Source organism: Austrofundulus limnaeus, unplaced genomic scaffold (genome assembly GCF_001266775.1).
Source record: "Austrofundulus limnaeus strain Quisiro unplaced genomic scaffold, Austrofundulus_limnaeus-1.0 Scaffold49, whole genome shotgun sequence".
Taxonomy (NCBI): domain Eukaryota; kingdom Metazoa; phylum Chordata; class Actinopteri; order Cyprinodontiformes; family Rivulidae; genus Austrofundulus; species Austrofundulus limnaeus.
The window spans coordinates 1,490,259-1,510,897 of record NW_013952451.1 but is presented as its reverse complement, the minus strand read 5'-3'; the positions used below and the strand labels follow the sequence as shown (position 1 = coordinate 1,510,897).

The 20,639-nt window shown below is 36.6% G+C and overlaps 1 protein-coding gene across 1 annotated transcript in view; it reads right to left on the bottom strand.

Annotated features, from left to right (window-relative positions):
• Window positions 1–3,034: 3,034 nt before the first annotated feature.
• Window positions 3,035–20,639, bottom strand: part of tmem161b (transmembrane protein 161B) — a 22,430-nt gene continuing 4,825 nt past the window's right edge. Inside the window, exons 2-12 of the mRNA XM_014008386.1 lie at window positions 18,162–18,265; window positions 13,157–13,237; window positions 11,244–11,341; window positions 10,970–11,126; window positions 9,714–9,865; window positions 9,564–9,624; window positions 8,497–8,637; window positions 7,358–7,471; window positions 6,211–6,385; window positions 5,578–5,674; window positions 3,035–5,478 (exon numbers count right to left, since the gene is read on the bottom strand). Coding sequence (XP_013863840.1) covers window positions 5,183–5,478; window positions 5,578–5,674; window positions 6,211–6,385; window positions 7,358–7,471; window positions 8,497–8,637; window positions 9,564–9,624; window positions 9,714–9,865; window positions 10,970–11,126; window positions 11,244–11,341; window positions 13,157–13,237; window positions 18,162–18,265 — 1,476 coding nt within the window. The 3' untranslated portion in view covers window positions 3,035–5,182. The remainder of the gene's footprint in view (window positions 5,479–5,577; window positions 5,675–6,210; window positions 6,386–7,357; window positions 7,472–8,496; window positions 8,638–9,563; window positions 9,625–9,713; window positions 9,866–10,969; window positions 11,127–11,243; window positions 11,342–13,156; window positions 13,238–18,161; window positions 18,266–20,639) is intronic.

The following is a 20,639-nucleotide window of genomic DNA, read 5'->3' as shown; positions in this document are numbered from 1 at the left end:
ATAATAATAATAATAATAATAATAATAATTACAGCATGTTTCACATTTTTAAGACAATTTCGATGTAACTACCAATCTGTAAATAACGCTCAGTTCCAAGGAAGCTTTTTTTTATTTTAYTTTTTCCAAAAACATTTCACAGATGGATGTACCATTGTGAACAAAAATCTAAACATGAAGCTGTGTATGGTACCCTTATTGTTGATTTACGGTACAAGGTTAGCTCAGTCATGTCAAGTATGGCTGCTGCTTCCCACAATCAACATCTTGACGGGATCATCCAGCCCGTGTTAAACTGAAAGCTCGCTTTTGTAGTGTCAACCCTTCAGAAACTTCTCAGTTCATCTGGCTGTGTTAGGGATGGAGGGGTTGTGTGTGTTAAAAAAGGAGGTGGTGGTGGTGGTGGTGGGGGGGTCTCTCCCTTCATGAATCAGAGCTCCACGCMGCACTATGAAGAAGGAACCTCAGTGAATAGGCGCCACTCAAGAGGAATAAAGAAACCTCTCCACTGGTTTGTTTTGGAGGCTGTCTTATTGATCTGTCTACCTATGAATGAATGCTTCGGCCCAGTTTTCCCGCTCACACGGACAATGGCACTTGGCCTGAATTAACTGGCCTGATGTTATTCCCAGGAGCAAGAGTGCATTGAGAGGAATTTGKGGACTGTYTGTCATTTCATTCCTTCATSTCTTAGCCCTTCCCACAGTAAGACAGTAARTGAAGAGAAGCAGATCGATGACCAGTGATTGCCTGAATCAAGGCTAGTTAGAACGAGGGCATGGAGCATTTCATAGATGCGTAGACCATAATACTTATTTAATTTTCCAAACTAACTGTTTTTATTTGTGTTTGAGACCTTGAAGATCTAAAAGGCAGCTATTGGAAAAGCTCTACAGTGTAACACTACCATAAACATAGAAATAAGATCTATGTGTTCGAGGTAAGGCCTTAAGTAGACATCTAAAAGGACATTTTTTAAATCACTGGGTACAAGACGTGCATTTCACAGCAGCGCTGTATTTATTCTTCCAGTACATGCTGACATGAATTCCAGGACAAAAACTTACCACAAAACAATTATTCTTGTAGTGAAACCATATACAACTACATTTTTTTACATTTCTATTTTTGTGGAGAGTTTTATAGAAAATTCATAATGAAGTTTCATTTTACCTGCAGCAGACAGTGGTCCGAATGGTCTCTCATGGGGGCATCAGGCTATTAGCTGTTCAAAGCAGGATCCCTTCAAGAATTAACACGTGCTTTTTTAAAACCACTCAAACATTTCATGAATTTATCCTAAAACTTTTACACATCATGTTTGCATTTGTTATTTACATAGAGAAGTTTTAAGTGTGCCTTGGCAAGAAGGATGGATTTGTCATCAGTGCCACTGAGTTTTTTTTATGCTTAGTGATTTTCACTGATGATTGTGTATTTCACTCAACTTTTTCCAGTACAAAAAAGGCAGAAGCAGTTCGACTGCCACATACTGCTTTTGTTGAAATTGTGTAGGACTTACTCATAAACACCAGAAGTATATATAATTATAAAAAAAAATGTCAAATGAAAATATATTTGTAGGCAATAGGTGACATTGACAAGATCTAACAGTTTTTATGAGCCACTGATGTCTCAGCACCTAATGGTTTACAAATTCAGCTTTGGCACCTCTTCAGTAAATCTATACGAATTAGCGCTCAAGTTTGTAACAAACTTTTGTGTACAAATGCACAAGAACTTGTAAAGCAATTTGATTGTTTGCATTCATTTCTCAGACTTTTCCATACATTTCATGCACTACTACAGTTCTACATTGTGGTCTTTTGCTTACCATTGGGAAACTGAGGAAACACAGTGTGTGCCCATGACGTCACACTGCAATGACTCTACAGTTTTTCACCAGAGTGGAACACTTTCTGCTGTATGTTGCAAGAAAACACAAACTGAAAATGAATCATCTTAAGTGTAGCCAGTCAGTAGCAAAATTTAATGCTAAAGTAATGTTGTGTAAGAACACAATACAAAACTTGTTTGATCAACTATAGCATTTTGGAGCCTTCAGTTGTTCAAAATGACTGTAATCTTTTCTTACATTAGCCATCTTCTCAGAAGCCTTTAGCTTGACAATTATTATTTTTTTACAATTCTTTAAACTTAAATCATTTGAAGGTAAAATATTAACTATTTATAAACACTCCACAGAAATCCACTTCAAACTATTTTGCATTGGTGTAAAAGCACCAGCTATGTTCAAACATCATTGTCGGACTTTTGTGTGTATAATTTGTCACAAGAGGGATTACACAACTGCAAGAACAAATAGATTATTCCATAATATTCTGTACATTTTGATCTGTATGATGTTTGTGAATATTATGAATAGTTAATATGTTATATTTAACATCCACACTTGATCTATTGTTTGATTATCCTGCTACAAATGTTAAGGTGTAAAGCCTAAAGTGTTTATCCTTAGGAAAACAGCAACAAAAGCTATTTTTAAAAAGATAAAAACAACATTTTAAAGGTCACGGCTTTGGATTTTTCAAAATAAAAGCACGTTAAACTGTCTTGTGACTGAATCTATCTTCTCACAGGAAACGGCCAGGAAAACAAACAAAACTGACAAAGAACATAATTTATTTAAGACATAAATCTAAAACAGAAATAAATACAAGAAAGAACAATGTTATTTTAATTTACTTTGTGAACCCAACAATGAGTGATAAACACTTTCAGTGGTAAACTGTAAAAAAAAAGTAAGTAAGTCTGTTAACAGGCCAATAAATTATTAAAAGAAGTTCCAAACTATTAAAAGTATCCAAAATGTACCAATAATGAAAATAATAATCTCCAACTGATTTGTCAAACACATTTTAAAAAAGTGATTTTAGCCATCATGCACTCCAACAACAAAATAAACTGTCAGCTAATAAAATTAGAAATGTTTACAGGCCTCAACACAATAAATACAAAAAAAAAACAAAAACAGATAAATCAATGCATGAAAATAGTCATTAGGACAAATTAGATTGTGTTTAAAAAAGAACAAAAACAAATTAAATACAGTCATTAAGTGCAGGGATGAGGGGTGTTAAATCAATGCAAACAAATAAATCACTTTTCAATTCATAAAGAAAATATTCTAAAAGTTAGGCAGGATTGATACATTCACCATGTGCATATTCTCCATTGTTTCAAACAGATACAAACTAAAGCTAAGACTTTCAAAACTGGGAGTATAGAAATGGTGATATGGTGCTGCTGGACTTTTTGTGTTGTGTACAAACTCACAAATGGAATTTACAAATTCCAGCTGGATTACACAACAGGTAAAACAGCAGCTTGTTAGACCAGAAACGCAGACATTGTGTAATCTGTAATTAATCTGGCATCATGTACTTTTAAAATCCTAATGACACTGAACAGTCATGCTGACCAGAGGGTCATCAACACAATCACAATTTGTGCGTATATTTCTCCGTCAATGACAGGATTGAAAAACTCAGCAGATAATGTCCTTGTGTGAACCAGAACTGCTGATTCCCTCTTGGTTCTACAGAAAACTGAAGGCTGCAGAAATGAACCAAAATCATCCGAGAGCAGGGTTAAGAGATTCACTTGGCACTATTTTAAAATTCACTTTCTATAAATGCACTATTTGATCTTCTCAAAAATAATAATAAAACCTCTGCAGAACATAAAGGTGGTATTCTAACAGCAGCCGACGTCTTTTGATCACAATGCCCTTTCAGATTACATCTGACGTACAGCAGAGATCACATGCCTGCAGACAGACACACAAACACCAGCGCAAACCCTGACTGAGCCTGACTCACTGTCCTCCCTTTGAGTCAAAGTTGCTGCTCAACAACAACTTAGAATTCTTACAATAAAATGGCTCAGTTTAAACCATAAAACATGAAACAACAAATACATCTTCTATTGTAAAATCCACGTTTGTCCTCTATGGCAAGCTCAGTTAAACTCAAACTTCAAGTCAAGTTAGAAATCATCTCTTCTTGCTCTTTGCAAATACAGCTCTCATTCCTCCCCACTTCTTAAACCTTCATTTAAGATCACAGTGCCTTCCCAGCCAGCCATCCTGAGAATTATCTGTAGACTGACACACTGTCCTCCCAGAAACAGACTCCCTGGTCCTCAACACAACAGGTTAAGATATTTGAGAGAAAACAGGCCAAAAACTGTAAAATCTTTAGTAAGAAACAAATGCAAGAATTCACCAAGTTGGGCAGACAGCCGTATTGAACACAAAACAAATACCCACTGAGGTGTGAGGTCAGACTACAATGATGAAAATATTGCAACCAAAATTAACTTCAACAACATATTGATAAAAATATACTTTGTTACAGCCTGGAATACAGTCTGTGCTCAATTTCAAGACCTTTGACTGCATGTGGCCAGACTTGAAGAAGTTTGTGGTGAGTGTCGTTTCTAAAAGCTGCATTCCCTCCCACTGGAAACTGACATTTAAAATGTTCTACATCTGTATGAAGCTGCACTTTTTTTTAAGTTGAAGGTATTACAAATCAGAAACTATTAATATTAATGGATTAGACAGACGGTTGTTACTTCTTTGTGAACCAACAACATTATTTGAGCTTTCCTGTTGGCTTAAAAGAAAAAAAAATGCAGACCTAAGAGAACTGATAGACAACATTTTAACAATTAATTGTGACAAGCATCTTTGAGTGCTTTACCATATAAAATTTGTACAGAATCTTGGAGCAGGTTCAATTGCATCAGGAAGGACACCCGACATAAAATGACACTTCCCAGTGCAATTTTGCTGGCTGAGGCGACCTCTGAAAAAACAGACGCTCTATGTTGTTTTGCTAATTCAGTAATGACACGTCTTTATGGTTGTCTTGTGGCTTAAAACATTTGCAGCACAAATAAGAAAACCCAAGGTTGTAAATGTAAAACCATCAACCAGAGTTCACAGTCATCTGAGGAGGAAGCGCTGGAACGAAAAACAAGAGTTCTGATGATATGATCTGATCAGTCTGAGGTGGTCACAGATTAGGGGAAGGGGAAGCTTTGGAATAGAGTCACTGGTAGGCCTATGTTGCCCCCCATTATGTTCTTTTTGACCACAATCAATACACAGTAGAACTGTGGGGGTGGGGTGAATGCCACTCTTGGATTGTTGATGCTATGCTGCCATAAGATACTGATGATAGAAGAGGCCAAAAAGTGAGGTGGAAAAAAGACAGGCAGCAATCCACCAAGTGAAGAAGGAGAAAAGGCCCCGGAAAAGTAAGGGGCTAAAAACTGTCCGCAGGCCACCAAGAGCCATTGAAAGTTGAACTACTGATGCCTGAGCTCCTGTTTCAACCACTGAAGCTGGTTGTGAGGATGCAACTGGTTCTGCCCCCACTACAGAATCAGAGTTCATTTCTTGGATGCACGGCAGGTCTTCTTGGGGATTGACCCACCAGGAGTGACCACCTGGTATAAGAGAAGCAAAGGTCAGAAATGACTTGGCATTATCAAACAAAAATATATATATTCTAAACAGAAAACAATAAACACTGATTAGTGACTCACCTAAGGTTTTTAGCAGCAAAGTTGTATGTAGCAACATCACCAGGGGTGCCACATACTGTAGTGCGATTACACACAAGTAGTAAAAAACACGAGCAACCTGGACAAAAGAAGCATGTCACTAAAAATATCTTCTACTCTAAATGTTAAAATATGCTGGAGAGTCCTGAAAATATAAAGTAACATGGATTTTGGGTCAGTGTTAGTTTGAATAACGTTTTATTTTAAAAGGAAAAAAAGGCATTTATAATAACTGTTCTAAAACTAAATCTGACAGCACACTAAGTACTTAAGCACAAACTAAATGCTCAGCAGAAATTCATTTTATTACACTTGAAAAAGAAAGACACACTCTATACTAAACATTTATGAACTTGGAGTGTGATAAATATAAATTGATATGAAGAAAATACTAAAGTTGACAGTTTAAACTTTTAATATTTTCACTATGCAGTAGGTTCAATCTGTGGTTAAAAGCCCATACTTAAACAGTTGTAACAATCTTGGTTCATGCTTCTAATTGAGGATTTTGGTGCCCTCATAAAGAGGATGGGGACTCCAGGTTGAAAATCACTGTACTAAACAGTATAGAAAAGTACAAAGAAACTTTGATATAGTAAAAAATTATATAATCACCATCTTCTGCAGGTCAACAGTACTTATCCGTCCCGCTTCCTTCTTCATCTGGACTACACCTTTCTGTGCCAGGTTGAGGTAGGCCTGCAGGTGATGTCTCATCATGGCGAGCCGGAGCATACACATCAGTATAATAACCCATAACCGCAACGTATCGTACGTCTGTTCAGTCATCCTGGCGATAATGGAAATGCGGGAATAAGAGAGGAGAAATGAAAAAGGATGACAGTTTTTTTCTGGTCCACAAACTCAGCACCCCACGTAAGTATCATCTGGATGGTAAGCAGAGACAGAAAGGAAAGATGACGAAAGCAGAAGAGCCACAAACAGCTCAGAGGAGAAGGCAGGAGAGGGTGAAATTGAGGCATAAAAAGGTGAAAAGGGGGTATTGTAACATGAAATTAAACTTAATCAGGTTTGACCTTGATGATATAAGTCAGTGTCAATGGCAAAAGAAAGTTCAATATGTGGCAGACTTTAAACAACAAATGAAAAATGCCATATTAGAACCAAGAATAATATAGATGATAGAGAAAAGACAATTCATTCAAGTATGTCACTATTTATGAGCAGGATGTTTATCTGTTTGCACCAATGTAAATTAAATTCTTGTACGTATGTTACCTGTTTGTTTACATTTCTATAATGATGCTGACATATCAACACTTAACTGCTAACCTCACAGGGTGATAAAGTCAGGCTTCCTGCTGCAGTCAGTCCATGTTTCCATCACCCACATAACTGTGGGAAACAAAATATGCCCATACACCTAATATTGRTTGGGCTGAATAAAAACTTGCAGGAAAGATTTGGCAATAGTTTATTCCAGATGCCCTTCCTTTTTTTTGCCCTTCCTGACAATCTAGGCTTGAACCTGTGGCCTCACGAATATGAGATTGCAGCACTGATCACCCATCTACCACTGTCTCTAAAAAAAAAAAACTAGCTACATTCATCTTTATGTTGTTAGTTGTTTTTACTTGCAATTCTACAGAATTCAATTTTGTTAATGAAGCTCAGTTTGTAAGTTAGACAATTACAATTCCAACAGTACACAGAGTTATTCTTAAGAGTAAAAAAAATAAAAAAAATAAAAAAGGTACACTGAATGACATTAAGCAGTATGAACAGGAAATTTTTTACTTACAAAGGCACACTTTCTTTTCTCAGAGTGGGATTCATTATGTAGTCCTTGGTAATAGGTTTCACCCAGAGCAGGACCATGATGAGAGGGGACAGGAAGTTGATATGAAGCAGAATCCTAAGAAAAAAATAAGGTGAAAAATTTTAAATAAAATAAAAAGGCAAGCAATCACTGCTTTGATACTTCTTTGGAGGTGTCACGATTTATTATGCCTGACTATAATCATTAACATTTTATTTCATTTTGAAGATAACATTTAGTTATTTAATCAGTGCAACCGTCCCCATGACAGCTGAGAATACAACCAAGTTGCACATTTGGAAGGGCATGAAAATAATCCCACTAAGTGACAGGGTCTGAAGGTGTAAGCTCATGGCATTTATGAGTGGAAATGGAAAAGGAAGCCATTTCAAAGAGCCTGCTATGCCAAAGTGGATTATGTGAATGCAGTGCGCTCATTGCCTGGCATCCCCTATCTTGGCCAGAGTTGTACCACCCTGTGAGCTCTGAAATAGAAATATGACCAAGCYAAAGAAGTCGTCATGTAAAGATGTTCTCTTGTGTCTGACATACCCAGGAAAGTTTGAGGCAAGTACATTATATTAAAATTTAAGTGTAAAGTATTTCATGTTATCAATAGAGATACACAAGTATGCTGGATTAGTTTGAAAATGTGTGTTTTTATATGACAAAACTCGAATAAATCCATTAAATCCTAAAAAGATTAATTCAATGATAACAGTTATAGAAAAGCTACTGTTCAAACATTCTTAACAAGTGACTCCAGCTGCTCATTCCTGGATTTTTGGTAATTTGTTCCAGTATTTCATGTGATTTAACTGTTCTTTGGAAATCTAAATTTCAAACATAGCAGTGATGCATTGTGTGCAATTTACAATTTCTAAGTTAAAATTTCCTAGAGTCCAACATTCACATTAAAAACTAAATTAAATCATTGTTTAAGAACACTAATGGTTAGCAGTATTACAACTCATCTTACTTTTGTTTAAAAAATGTAAGTATATTTCTACAAAGCTTTTTATCTGTTTTATTAAAAGGTAAAGAAGACATAGAATATACTTATTTAAACATAAATGTGTCATCTTGTAGGTGAAAAACATTAAGGCAAAAAAGAAACTCACTGTGTAATTTTGTTTGTGGTTAAATTGAGTGCATCTAAGTGCATCTGGGCAAGCCGTAGGCCAGGGAAGGTTAAAAATGCTCCAATCAGAGAACAGAGCAGGGCCAGAATCAGCTTGAAAGTGAGTTTAGATATGGGACCCCTGAGAAAAAGAAAAGGCATTAGAACAGACTAATTAAGGACAAATTAAAGTAAGCTTCGAACATAAGTACCAACAAAGGTGGACATTTTTCCACAAGAATAACCAACCAACATTATCTTGAATCCTAACTGAATATAAACACGTGCATATTCAGCTATATCAAGAACATAATTATTGTTGTTAAATAAGCATGACAAGCAGACAACAGTTTAAGACACAATTAAGTGACCACTTGGTGTGCTGAAAAGCCATTTCCATGAGAGAAAAAGGTCTGTAAAATTTCAGTGTCAAGCTGCATGCTTTACAACCCAGCAGGTGTTCAGCAGGTTATCAGCCAGGACATTTTTAATGCTGAGGTATGGAGACGCTGACTTGAACACCTGCAGGCTACAAATCTGCTGGAAGACGGACACAGGATGTGACTCTCTCAGAGTACGGTTTGTTACCATTTCTAAAAGCCTATTATTACTACAGTTAGTAACTTTACTATGCAAACTATTTTGCTTCAAAACATATTTATACATAAACCTGTTAAAAATGTGTTAGCCCGGTTGTGTGGATTAAAATAAAAAAATCATTCTAATTAAATTTAACATTTTCATTGTTTGACTGATCAGCACCATGGACAGTGAATGAGCCTAAAAATAATAATAATAATAACAATAATAATGGTTGAATGTGTCTTAATAAAAGGAAAGAGAGAATGTTTTTGAACTACATTTGTGGCCAGCCCTCATTTATATTTTCATGACTAATGTTTGAAACATCTCAACATTTTGTTGTCAAAAATCAATAGACTTTTTCCACATTGGTATAAACATTTTACAAATAGAACAAATTATATTTAAATAGAAAATTCTATGCACATTTTCCTCCCAGCCACTATTCCACCCATGTCAGACATCTGTCTTAATCATCAAACTTACTGTGACTCCAGGCCCTGATAGTCCAAAAATTGTTGAGCGCTGTCAGAAAAGTTGGCAAAACCTAAAAATAAAACGTTCAACAGTGACTCACTGCAGCCAGAAAAGTTTAAGGAGGTCATCTTTGTGTAAATGTGATTTGTGAGCACTGACCTGTTTCAAGACCAAACTCCAGGTAGTTTTCAGTGACAATAAGAATGGCCATGGCTTTGACAAAAAAAAAGAAAGCAAATGTAATACAGAGTGAGCGTTCTCCTCCTTCCTCCAGCTTGAAGTAGTGGGCCGTTAGGGAGAAAAGCGACTTACTGAAGGGACAGTGTTAAGGAAATAACTTAGAGGCAGCCTGAATGGACAACAAAATATTTGCAGAACGTTACTGTTTTCTCTTTAGAATTTCTACTTTGAACTAATCACAACAGAGATAAAGCTCTCAGATWCTGCAACATTAATTTATGTCATCTTAATCCCAATCAAGAATAAAGAATTATTATTATTTTTCCAAAATCAATTAACTGCAGTAAAGAAACAGGTGTACTACATAAACATCCCCTGGAAAAGCAAGAACCAGCACATACAGTAGCTTGAAGGTGAGCTATACTGTATATAAAAATGATAAAAAATGAGAGGTAAATACCAATAAATTCCAACACTTGAGATATCTCAGTGTTCCTTTGATATTAGCAAAAGGTTAACAGAGCAGTAGAGCTGATCTCCAGGGCAAGTGTGTTCAACATGCCATCAAAGCTGAAATGGGAAAACAGAAATCAAGCATTCCATTAACACATATATTGGACCAACATATTCCTCATCTTTATGGTCCCATTTTATCAGTTTCCCAGTCTGTCCTTTCCGTCAAGCAAATCAGTCAGTTGGGTCTGTGAAAATTGGACCTCCAATCTGCAACGCAGGCAGAAAATGACACCCCATTTGACCACGGTGAGCCAGGTCCAAGCATTAGAACTGGAAAGATTGATCCCTTTGGGCAGTGGCAAGGATAAAGTATGTTATTTAACCATCATTCAGCATTAAAAAAAAATAACAGATGGAAGATACTGTAAATGCAATGGTGAGATTGCCTCTCTCACCAGCACTGCTGCATACACGCAAACTGAAATTATTTGATCTCTGTTATAGACAAAAACAAATTAACCTTCTGCATATAAACCACAGAGCATGAAAGTGAGATATATGAATACACAGAAGGTTCAGCAGAAACTACCATTTGCACCAGCTTACATTGCATATGCAACGTCAGTGTTACAAATTTAAAAACAAGTTTACAAGAAAAAAATAGCAAACAAACAAAAAAATTAAATAAAAAACAGCACTGTTGGAAAAGAAAAAAAAACAACAGCAAAAAAAAAAATAAACTGCACCCAATATGTAAAGAGTGACCGAAGTAAGGATACATAACAAAGGCGAGCACAAGTAGGCACCAGACCACACTGATGTTCATCTCTCCAGAGGGCTGAGCCACACTGTAGTAAAGTTCTGTTATCAGATAGACRACACTCGCTGCTACTGTAAAATCTACGAGCCATTGGAACTCCGGGAAGTAATACAATGCTGAGGACAAACAAAACATAAATCAAAACAGTTAATTATAACGGATTCTAAATGGAACCTTGTGTACAAACTTCATAAAGTGTAAATACATGGTCATTTTCTTTATTAGTCGTATACCTAAAGTGTCGACTTCTGTGATGCATTTCGTCTCCAGCTGCAGGTCTATGTCCTTTGGAACAGTTAATGGCTTATTGTCTATGTGACCATTATACTTCCTAGAAATAGATGAAAAAAATCATCAATAAACAAAGAAGAAAACAAGTTCAAGGAGATTAAAAAAAACTGTTTTGATGCAACCACATTAGGTTAAAAATAAAGTTTTAAAATGCGTTAAAATGCATTTAAAAATGCCACTTTTAAACAATGTTGCTATACAATGTTGCTCCTGACCTAATGGTCACAAGTAATTACCCAGTGAGCAATGGATGTGTTAAGCCTAATTGTGTCGTTAATTTAGTTTTGAATTGACCTAGTTCTAAATATTAGAAATTAACTTTTTACAGTCAGTTACCGAACAAACTGAAAATAGCTTTTAACAGCACACCTCTTTAAAACTAGAAAGTACAACTATTCTTTTAAAAGATAAACACATTCAAGTAATTGGAATCTCAAGTAATTTATTATGGTTTAAGAGCTTCACTTGAAATCACAGCATCATTTGACCCAGTGAAGAGTTAGTAAGGGTGTACCAAAAGAATCGATTCACATCAGGATTGTGATTCTCATTTACAAAGATTCAGAATCTATTTTTTTCTGGGTGATCACTGATCTTGAAAAAGTCTGACCTGCCAATTTAGATTCTGGCCCATACAGACTTTTTAAATAACGGATACTGTCAAGTTATAAAGGTCACAATACACATCCAATGTTCTAAATAAAAACACTGAACATTACCCTTGAAACAATACAAACTTGTTTTAAATAGACGTTAGGTAGTACTCACAGCAGAGCAAAATGGGACAGTGGCTGATTTTCAGACCTTTGCAGAGCTGGATGAGAAGCCTATCTTTTTCACCCATCTTATCCAAGTATCAGCCGATCTCTGATCTCCCAAATTTAAGGAAATCAGTGGCCTCTAGTTTCTAATTATATACTCTACTTGATATTTTTATACCAAAATGGGCAATACTAACAGCAGGTGAAAAGAAAATTGATGTGTGCTAAAATCAGAATAACAATGCCCCTTTGAGATTTTTAGGCCCAGTGTGCCCTGGACACATTTCGTCTCAAAGACACCTGGCAGTAACAAAAAAGAGGATTATCTTTACCTCTGACAGAGAGAGTCAGTCGGTTTACAAAAGGAATAGAGTCGCAGGGCATGAGTTGAAAAGGACAGTGGTTCATCTTTTTCTTTAAGGAATTATCGAGCATGTGGTGCTGCAGAGATTTGACCTGCCTCATACAGGGTAAGAGTTACTATTTGAAACAGTAATGATTAGCTTCAGAGTATGACTCTTATTTAAATTCACATTAAAGAAGAAATACAAACAAATAGAATAAAATTGACCGGTTACGCACATTGTTCAACTTGCTTTTGTAACATTAAAAGTGACGAGCAACTTAAATTGCAAAGTTGTCTTACAGGAGAATCATCTTACAAAATAAAAGCTTGGAATACAACCACATTGAAAATATTCAGTTGTTTTGGTAGCTTTCACTTCAGAGTGGATTCAAGTCTTTTATATTTCCATTTCCTGAAATAGATAAAAAAAAGAGAAAAAAAAGAAGAACCGCTCCAAAACACAGGAGCAATTTTCTTAAATTCCACTTCTGAGATGCATTGCTTTGAACTCCAGTGGACAGGCCATGAAGAAACAAAACGAGTAGAAAAAAAAAAAAAAAAACAGACTCTCCTGTCTTCGCATTTCAAACAGCCACTAAGCACCAAACATAATTTCATTGATATGCCATGTTTTGTCATTGGTCCGTGTTAAATGTATGCCCCCCATATTTTTTCCCTTTGATGAATTTTGCGCCTTTATTCCTCCTCTGGGCCTTTGCAGTACCCACCCACCACTAAATAGCCTTACCTGTCTTTTTTCTTCTGTCCTTTTTGTTTCCCAGCCAAGTTCCTCAACTCATCTTCTGTAGGGTGCTGATACCACCGTAGACTGTGAACAAAAAAATTAACATGTTTATATAGACAAAATACATAACAAAAATTAAAAAAATCCCAGTACAAAATGAAGCTGAACATTGTTGACATAGAGGTAAAAGTCAAACTGAAGCTAAATTGAGCAATTTAATGTTTTATATAATGCAAATCTCCATCAAAAATCATCTCACAAAATGATAGGCCTCAATTAAAATTTGATTATGCAGCCCAATATATAATCTAATTAAACAAATCAATCCAAAATAGTATGGTTCGGATTCAAATCCAGTTATATGAAGACCACTTCAGTTTGGCAGCTCAAATGGTGTATTGCAGTAATAAATATGCTGTTGTTGTTTACATACTGCCAGAAACTGTGGATAGATTGATTGTGGTATTTGTCTGAGCTAAGGGACAGGCTGTTCACTCTACTGAGGCACTTATTAAAGAGTAACTTACCCCAAAACCAACTTTTTGTTGAATAAACTGTCTAAATTGTGCTTCAAGGGTAATAATGCCTTTCTATTTATGACTAAAACAGTTTCATCTAAAATTGTTTAAATCTAAAATATTTGGTCTAAAAACATCTTTGTGCTGCTCTCTTCGGATTTAATTATGAATACTACATTTGAATTTTGCTATTCGTTCAAACTGTGCTGTGTGACGTTACTTGTGCCGTGTGACGTCACAGCACCAAGTGTTCGAGTATAAAAGCATCTTGGTCAGAGAGATGCCCATGCAGAGGTTAAGGAGTGGGAATAGTGATAGCATTGATGTAGGGATGGGTACCGAATTCGATACTTTTATATACTTTTATAAGTACCGACCGAATTCTGTCGGTACCTAAACACATCATTGCAACTGTATTGTCTGGGGCGGCTGTGGCAGAGTGGTTAGGGGAGTCGTCCTGGAACCGGAAGGTCACTGGCTCCATCCCCCGTTCCAGCTGTCTCAGTTGTTGTGTCCTTGGGCAAGATACTTACGTATTTATTCTTATATAGTACGATATCATGTATAATATGAACACAAACACCGGTAGATGGCAGCCATTACAGACGAACATGTGTTTGTTGTTGTTTGGGGAGCGGCTCGGTCACACGCCAATGTCATTAGTTCGTTATCATTACTAAGGTGCAGGACTGCCACCCCACCCCCCCCCACTCTCCCTTCTTTCACATCATGTCACCTGCTTGGATCTGTTACTATCTCGCTCTGAAGCACGGAGGAGTGCCAGAGGTAAGCTAATTTCAACTGCTTTTTATGACACGGTCTCATTTCCGGACTGAATGAAGCCGATATTTCAGTTAAAATACACAAGTAAAAATACTTATCCGAGTATAATACTACCCCCCAACTTTATAGATGATTTAATGGATTTAATTTTATGTATTATACTTGAATAAATACGGTAACCCCAATGCCTCTGATGCATGTCCCATCAGTGTATGAATGTGATTGGCACTGATTAGTCTCCATAGTTGATTGTACATTTTAGCTTTGTAGGAGATCTGGTAGAGTGCTGTGTGAATGGGTAAATGAGGACACAGACAGTAGGGTGAAGCGCTTTGAGTATCCTGGTTGCGTACAAAGGCACTATACAAGTACAGTCCATTTACCATTTACGTATTGGCGTAAGAGTGGGGGATTTTCAATGCTTGTCTTGAATGCAGCATCACGCAAGAGCGTAATGACGTCAGCAGTCGCTGGTTCAGTAGAGTTCGGCGTAGCTTGAAAGCGAGCCTCGCAGCTCGCAGCTCCTGGAGTGAAACTCACTGAACAGATCGCCTCTGAATTATCTGGTGGATTAATTATCTTGTGAGCACAACGTTCGCTTCCTCAAAGTAAATAAAGTACAGCCACTTTCTTTATTTCATCCGCCATTAAACAGAGACAGGCAGAGGAGAACAACAGAGGTGCTTCCCGACAGTCCGAACGCGTCTGACCTGAAAGAGCACAACCAGCCAACTTGAAGCGTTGGGAGCGTTTTGGTTCTGAACGTAGCTTGAATACTTTTTATTTATTTAACTCCATCCTCTTTTGCTTATTTAATTTAAACTTATTTGTCTTCCATGGACCCCATCACACAATTTTTCTAGCGGGGGAAATTACATCAATAGAAATATGTGGAGCTGGATTTTAATTTGTGCAATAAGACAAAACAGTCTTGTTGTTTTCAAGAGTTTTCACTTTAAAGAAATTAGTTAAACAACTGATGTTACAATACAAAGAGTTGGATGTTGTCTTGATATTTGTTAAATAATATATATTGAGATATATGTTAAAAAAAGTTTCTTATTAAAAAAACAAACACAAACAAAGTACCAAAAATTGGTACCGTTAAGTACCGGTACCAATTCCCAGGTACCGGATATTGGTCCCGAATCCATTCAAATGTCAAAGGTACCCATCCCTACAATGATGATGATAGCAGTAATTACTCTGTGTGTAAACAGAGAACCCACAGCTCGAGGCATGGACATCTGACTATCAGCCATAAAACAACCTGAATTAACTTACTTAGAGACCCTTATTGTGGTTCAATACTTTTTTAAACAAACTACAAAGTTGCTGTACGTCACAGTATTTAGATCAGGCCAAAATACACACGGCTCCACAGTCCAGTGACATATACTATTATTATTAGTACTATTTAGCTCACTACCACAGCCTTACCCTGTTCAAGAAAGAATGAAAGCTATAAAGGTGAAGAGCAACCCCCACTGGAGCAGGCAGCGGGAGGAGGAAAAACTTAACACGAGGTGGTGATGGAAAAAAGAYGTGGATGTCAGCTGCATGTTCACGATCAGCTCTTCAAGCTGCTCCTGCTAATTTATCGAGCAGCTTCTGCTGCTGGAGGTTGCTCCAATACATCCATAGGTGAGGGTCCCCAAGACAGCTAAAAAAGGCTGAAGTCTGTGTGAAATTAGGAACAGCATTATAGCTGCGAGGATTAAATTAAAACGGGGATCACATTAAACGGTAATTAAAATATGTCCGGTTGGATTGGATCGCCGGTCACTTTTTCGTCCTGATCTAAAYTACGTGACACGGCAAGTTTATGGTTTGTTTAAAAAAAATATTGAACCACAAAAAGGATCTCTAAGTAAGTTAATTCAGTGTGTTTTATGACTAATATGAGGCTCTATAGGAGAACCGGAGGCTTTGTTAACACAGAACCTCCACAGTGCAGGGTTTTTCACGTCAGGCTGCCTGACCACCTCTGCTGCCCGAGGTGGTGTGATGCTGTCCAGGGCTGGTGGGACAGACGGAGCCCAGCCGAGGCTGCGGTCGTGAGTCTCATGTCCTGAAATATTCGGGGGGACAGAACACTTGTCAGTTCGGGACTGAGTTGTCTTGGGAATTTTAAATGAAACATTGAACCAAATGCAAATGGAAAAAAATACATATATTTTTGTTCTGTTTTGGACCAAAATCACTTTTTACCAGTATGTTGCCTGAACTTACATGCTAGTTTKTAACAGCTAAATGTGAGATTGCATGTAAGTCATAAAATGTAACTTTTTACAAAATACTTTAATTTCTTTAGAACTAGTGCTGTACCAAACGATTATTTTCTAATCGATTAATCTAACGATTATTTTTTCGATTAATCTATTATTCTAACAACAAATCTAAAAGTTATTCTGATGTGAGTGCACTGGATATTTAAAATGGTTTCATCAAATTAACAAGAGCAGTTCTTTAATATTGTAATATTTTCTGTAATAGTTTTTTCATGGACACAAAATATGCACTCTAGAGTCAATTCTTTAACAAAAAAAGCTTAAAAGATTTAACATCAACATAAAATCTCAACCAAAGCATAAAAATTCAACTAAAAGAAATATAGTGCAAGATCAATCAAAACAACATCCAACTCTATGTATTGAAACGTCAGTTGTGTAACTTATTTCTTYAAGGTGAAAACTGTTGAAAACAACAAGACTGTTTTGTCTTATCGCACAAATTAAAATCCAGCTCCACATATTTCTATTGATGTTATTTCCCCACTAGAAAAATGTGTGATGGAGGTCCATGGAAGGCAAATAAGTTTAAATCAAATAAACAAAAGAGGATGCAGTTAAAATTAATAAAAGGTATTTAAGCTACATTTTGAACATCCAAAACACGTCCATCACTTGTTGGCTGCTTGTGCTCTTTAGGTCAGACGTGTGTCGGGAAGCACCTCTGTTGTTTGAGACGCTGGGGGAACCGTCCGATTGGGGAACGTGGCTCGACCTAACACCGGTCTCTGTTTAATGGTGGATGAAATAAAGAAAGTGGCGGTACTTTATTTACTTTGAGCGAGCGAACGTCATGTTCACAAGATAATTAATCCACCAGATAATTCAGAGGCAGTCTGTTCGGTAAATTTTACTCCAAGAGCTGCGAGGCTTGTTTTCAAGCTTCAGACTGAACTGAAGCAGCGGCTGCTGACGTCATTACGCTCTTGCACGATGCTGCATTCAGGACAAGCATGGAAAACTCACCACTCTTATGCAAATACGGTCGCAATGATGCTTTTAGGTACCAAAATGGAATTGCATGAACATTCATGTGGTGGTTATGTAATACTGTACAGCAAATCGATAAAAAAAAAATCTGCGTCGACAAATTTACATAATCGACATCATCGATTATTTCAACTAATCGGTGCAGCCGTATTTAGAACATTAAAGTATGTTTTCAGAAATGTTAGCTTGTCAATTTAAGCTAGTCGTCACGTTCCCTTGTTGTGGCCACACCTCCTCACTCATCCCCACACTTYAGGCCGTGCCCCTCAGTGTCTTTTGGCACTGCCCACTTTGTTGGCATTTTTTCAAATTTGCCTTGGGGCGGGGTTATGCTATCAAAAGCGGGGGGTTAGTTACACTTTAAATTGCACAACACTTTACACTGAAATTGACAGCCAAGTCTCAAACTAAGGGATTTACCCTTACCTGCCACTGCACAATAGCCATCTTGCAAAGGAATAATGAGGTAAAATTTTCTGGATTACACTGGCCATTACCATGGTAACTGCCAGCTGCACACCAATCACACCCTGTGGAGGGAAAAGTATATATAAATGCTCCCACAAACAAGATATAGCACATATTCTAGGGATGCATGATATATCGGCATTAACATCGGTATCGGCCGATATTGGTGATTTTTTTAGAATATCGTATCGGTCCAATATGTAAAACTGGGCCGATATTAATGTCCGATATTGATTTCCCACATTTTAGCTTTGTGTTTTTGTTTTGGGAGGGGAGATGGTTGGTCGAGTGGTATTTGTTTGATCATGATAATGATGTTGACACTGCACAGCCAGGAATAACTGAAGTAGAGAGCCATGTCAGACGTCTGGTCATTTATTTACAGTATCAAAAAAGACCCAAGTGTGTTTGTGCATATACTGTATGTATATAAACAATTTGTGTGTTTGTGTAATATCGGTAAATATCGGTTATCAGCCATAACAGCAATAATTATATCGGATATCGATATCGGCTGAAATTTTCCTATCGGTGCATCCTTAACATATTCCATGTACAAATACTCAAGTTTTGAATGAAACTTCCAGAGTTGCATAATTCAAAATATGATTAGYCTAGAAACAAGAAAAATTAAATTACAGTAACACTCTTAGGTTCAAATATATTTTTTTTATTATCACAAATTAACTTTGTGTGGAGTAAAAAAGTGACTTTCTGCATTTCTAAAGATTTTTTTTTCAAAATCCACATTCATGACAGCCATCTAATCCCTTTAAAATTGATTGCAACATATGGAAGTGTTACATCATGTCATACATTTTTTCTTCAGAATATACAAACTACTGAAAGTCTAAGACAAGTCAATTATTTAAAATGATGTGGTGCCTTGGTAGAGGGTTCATGGGGTCAAAAGTGTATCATTGAGTATGATGAAAAAAGCTTTCCATGATCTACAATGAATACTGTGTTTTGATACTGCCTTTTCATAAATGCATCTGCTGCAATCTCACTGAGTCAGTGAAGTCCAACGAGCAGAAAAGAGCATAAAACAAAAGAACTTATCAGCAAACATAATGTATCATTCTGCTATTTTCCTGACTTCTCAAGAGCTGGCATTCAAAACAGTGGTGAAGCTTAGAGGCTAGAAGATAATATGATGAAATAGTGTTGGTCAACTATTATCTATGCCATGTGGAGAGTGAAACTTAGGGGCAAGTGAATATTATTCTATATTTCTACAAGGAAAATAGTAGGCAGTTATTAAGATATGCTGCTGCTGGTTTGTTTTTAAAAGACAGAGAATAGCTAAATCTTATAATGTTATCTTCAGTTACAGATGGATTTTATCCAGGTGAAAGACACATTTAAAACGGAAGTGGATTTTAATAAAATAATGTATATTGTTTGCTGCCTTTCATGGCAAAGTTTTAGACAAAGATCTTGCATGATCTATTAGAATTAATAGTTTGTGTTGTGTGTTGTATGTTATATTAGCTAAAACCACACCAATATTCATCTCAGTACGTGTAAAACTGACTGATTTGAATAGCCATTTTTGAGTTTGAAAAGACTGATTAGTTGTGGCAGCCATCAATAATCAGGCTGACTTCAAAAGTTCATCAGTTGTAGATTTAGACCTAGTCCTTAGTTTCATTCAAATCTATCCAGTGGTCATGCCATATTTTGCCAACAGACATATCATATAGATAAACACGCTCACACACAAACACATAACTGCCTACTTTCCATGGAAACATGTAATAGTAATGTATCTACTGTAAATAAAACACATTGGCTAATCTAAAAGTTCAGCTGATTGAGTCATATTCTGATGATGACAGTGGTGAGTACTGATAATAGGAGGTAAACTAGATCTATAAACATCCAACAAAGACAATCTAAAAATAAGTTTCCCCATATTTATCTGGACTCATACCATATAATGTTAATAACAGTTTATTTTAGAAAATCAGAGTAAAATCTTTTTTTTGCCACCACTACCTCACAACAATTAAACATATTCAATGGTAACTGCTGCAGATTAAGTAAAGAATTTATTGTCACAAAGATTTGCATCAAATAATATTGTCTGTAACAGTTTAAGCCAAGTCTCTGACAGAGACTTAGCTTAAACTGTTACAGACCCTCTCTGTAGACATAAGTTTGACAAGGCTCTTGTGGCTGTTACCAAAAGATATAATATAACAAGAGTTCAATTTGAAGCTAGAACAGTCTGATCAATATTCACTTAGGCTTAAGAGGCCTGAATCATTCCTATCAAGCTGTGCTTTTATCCACTCACTATCGACTCATATCCACTGGATGGCTTTTATCTAGCAATCAGTAGGAATCATTTATATCGTATCCAGCAGTAACAAGCACTGAGCTATTGCTAGTGAAACCACACACACACACACACAAACACACACACACACA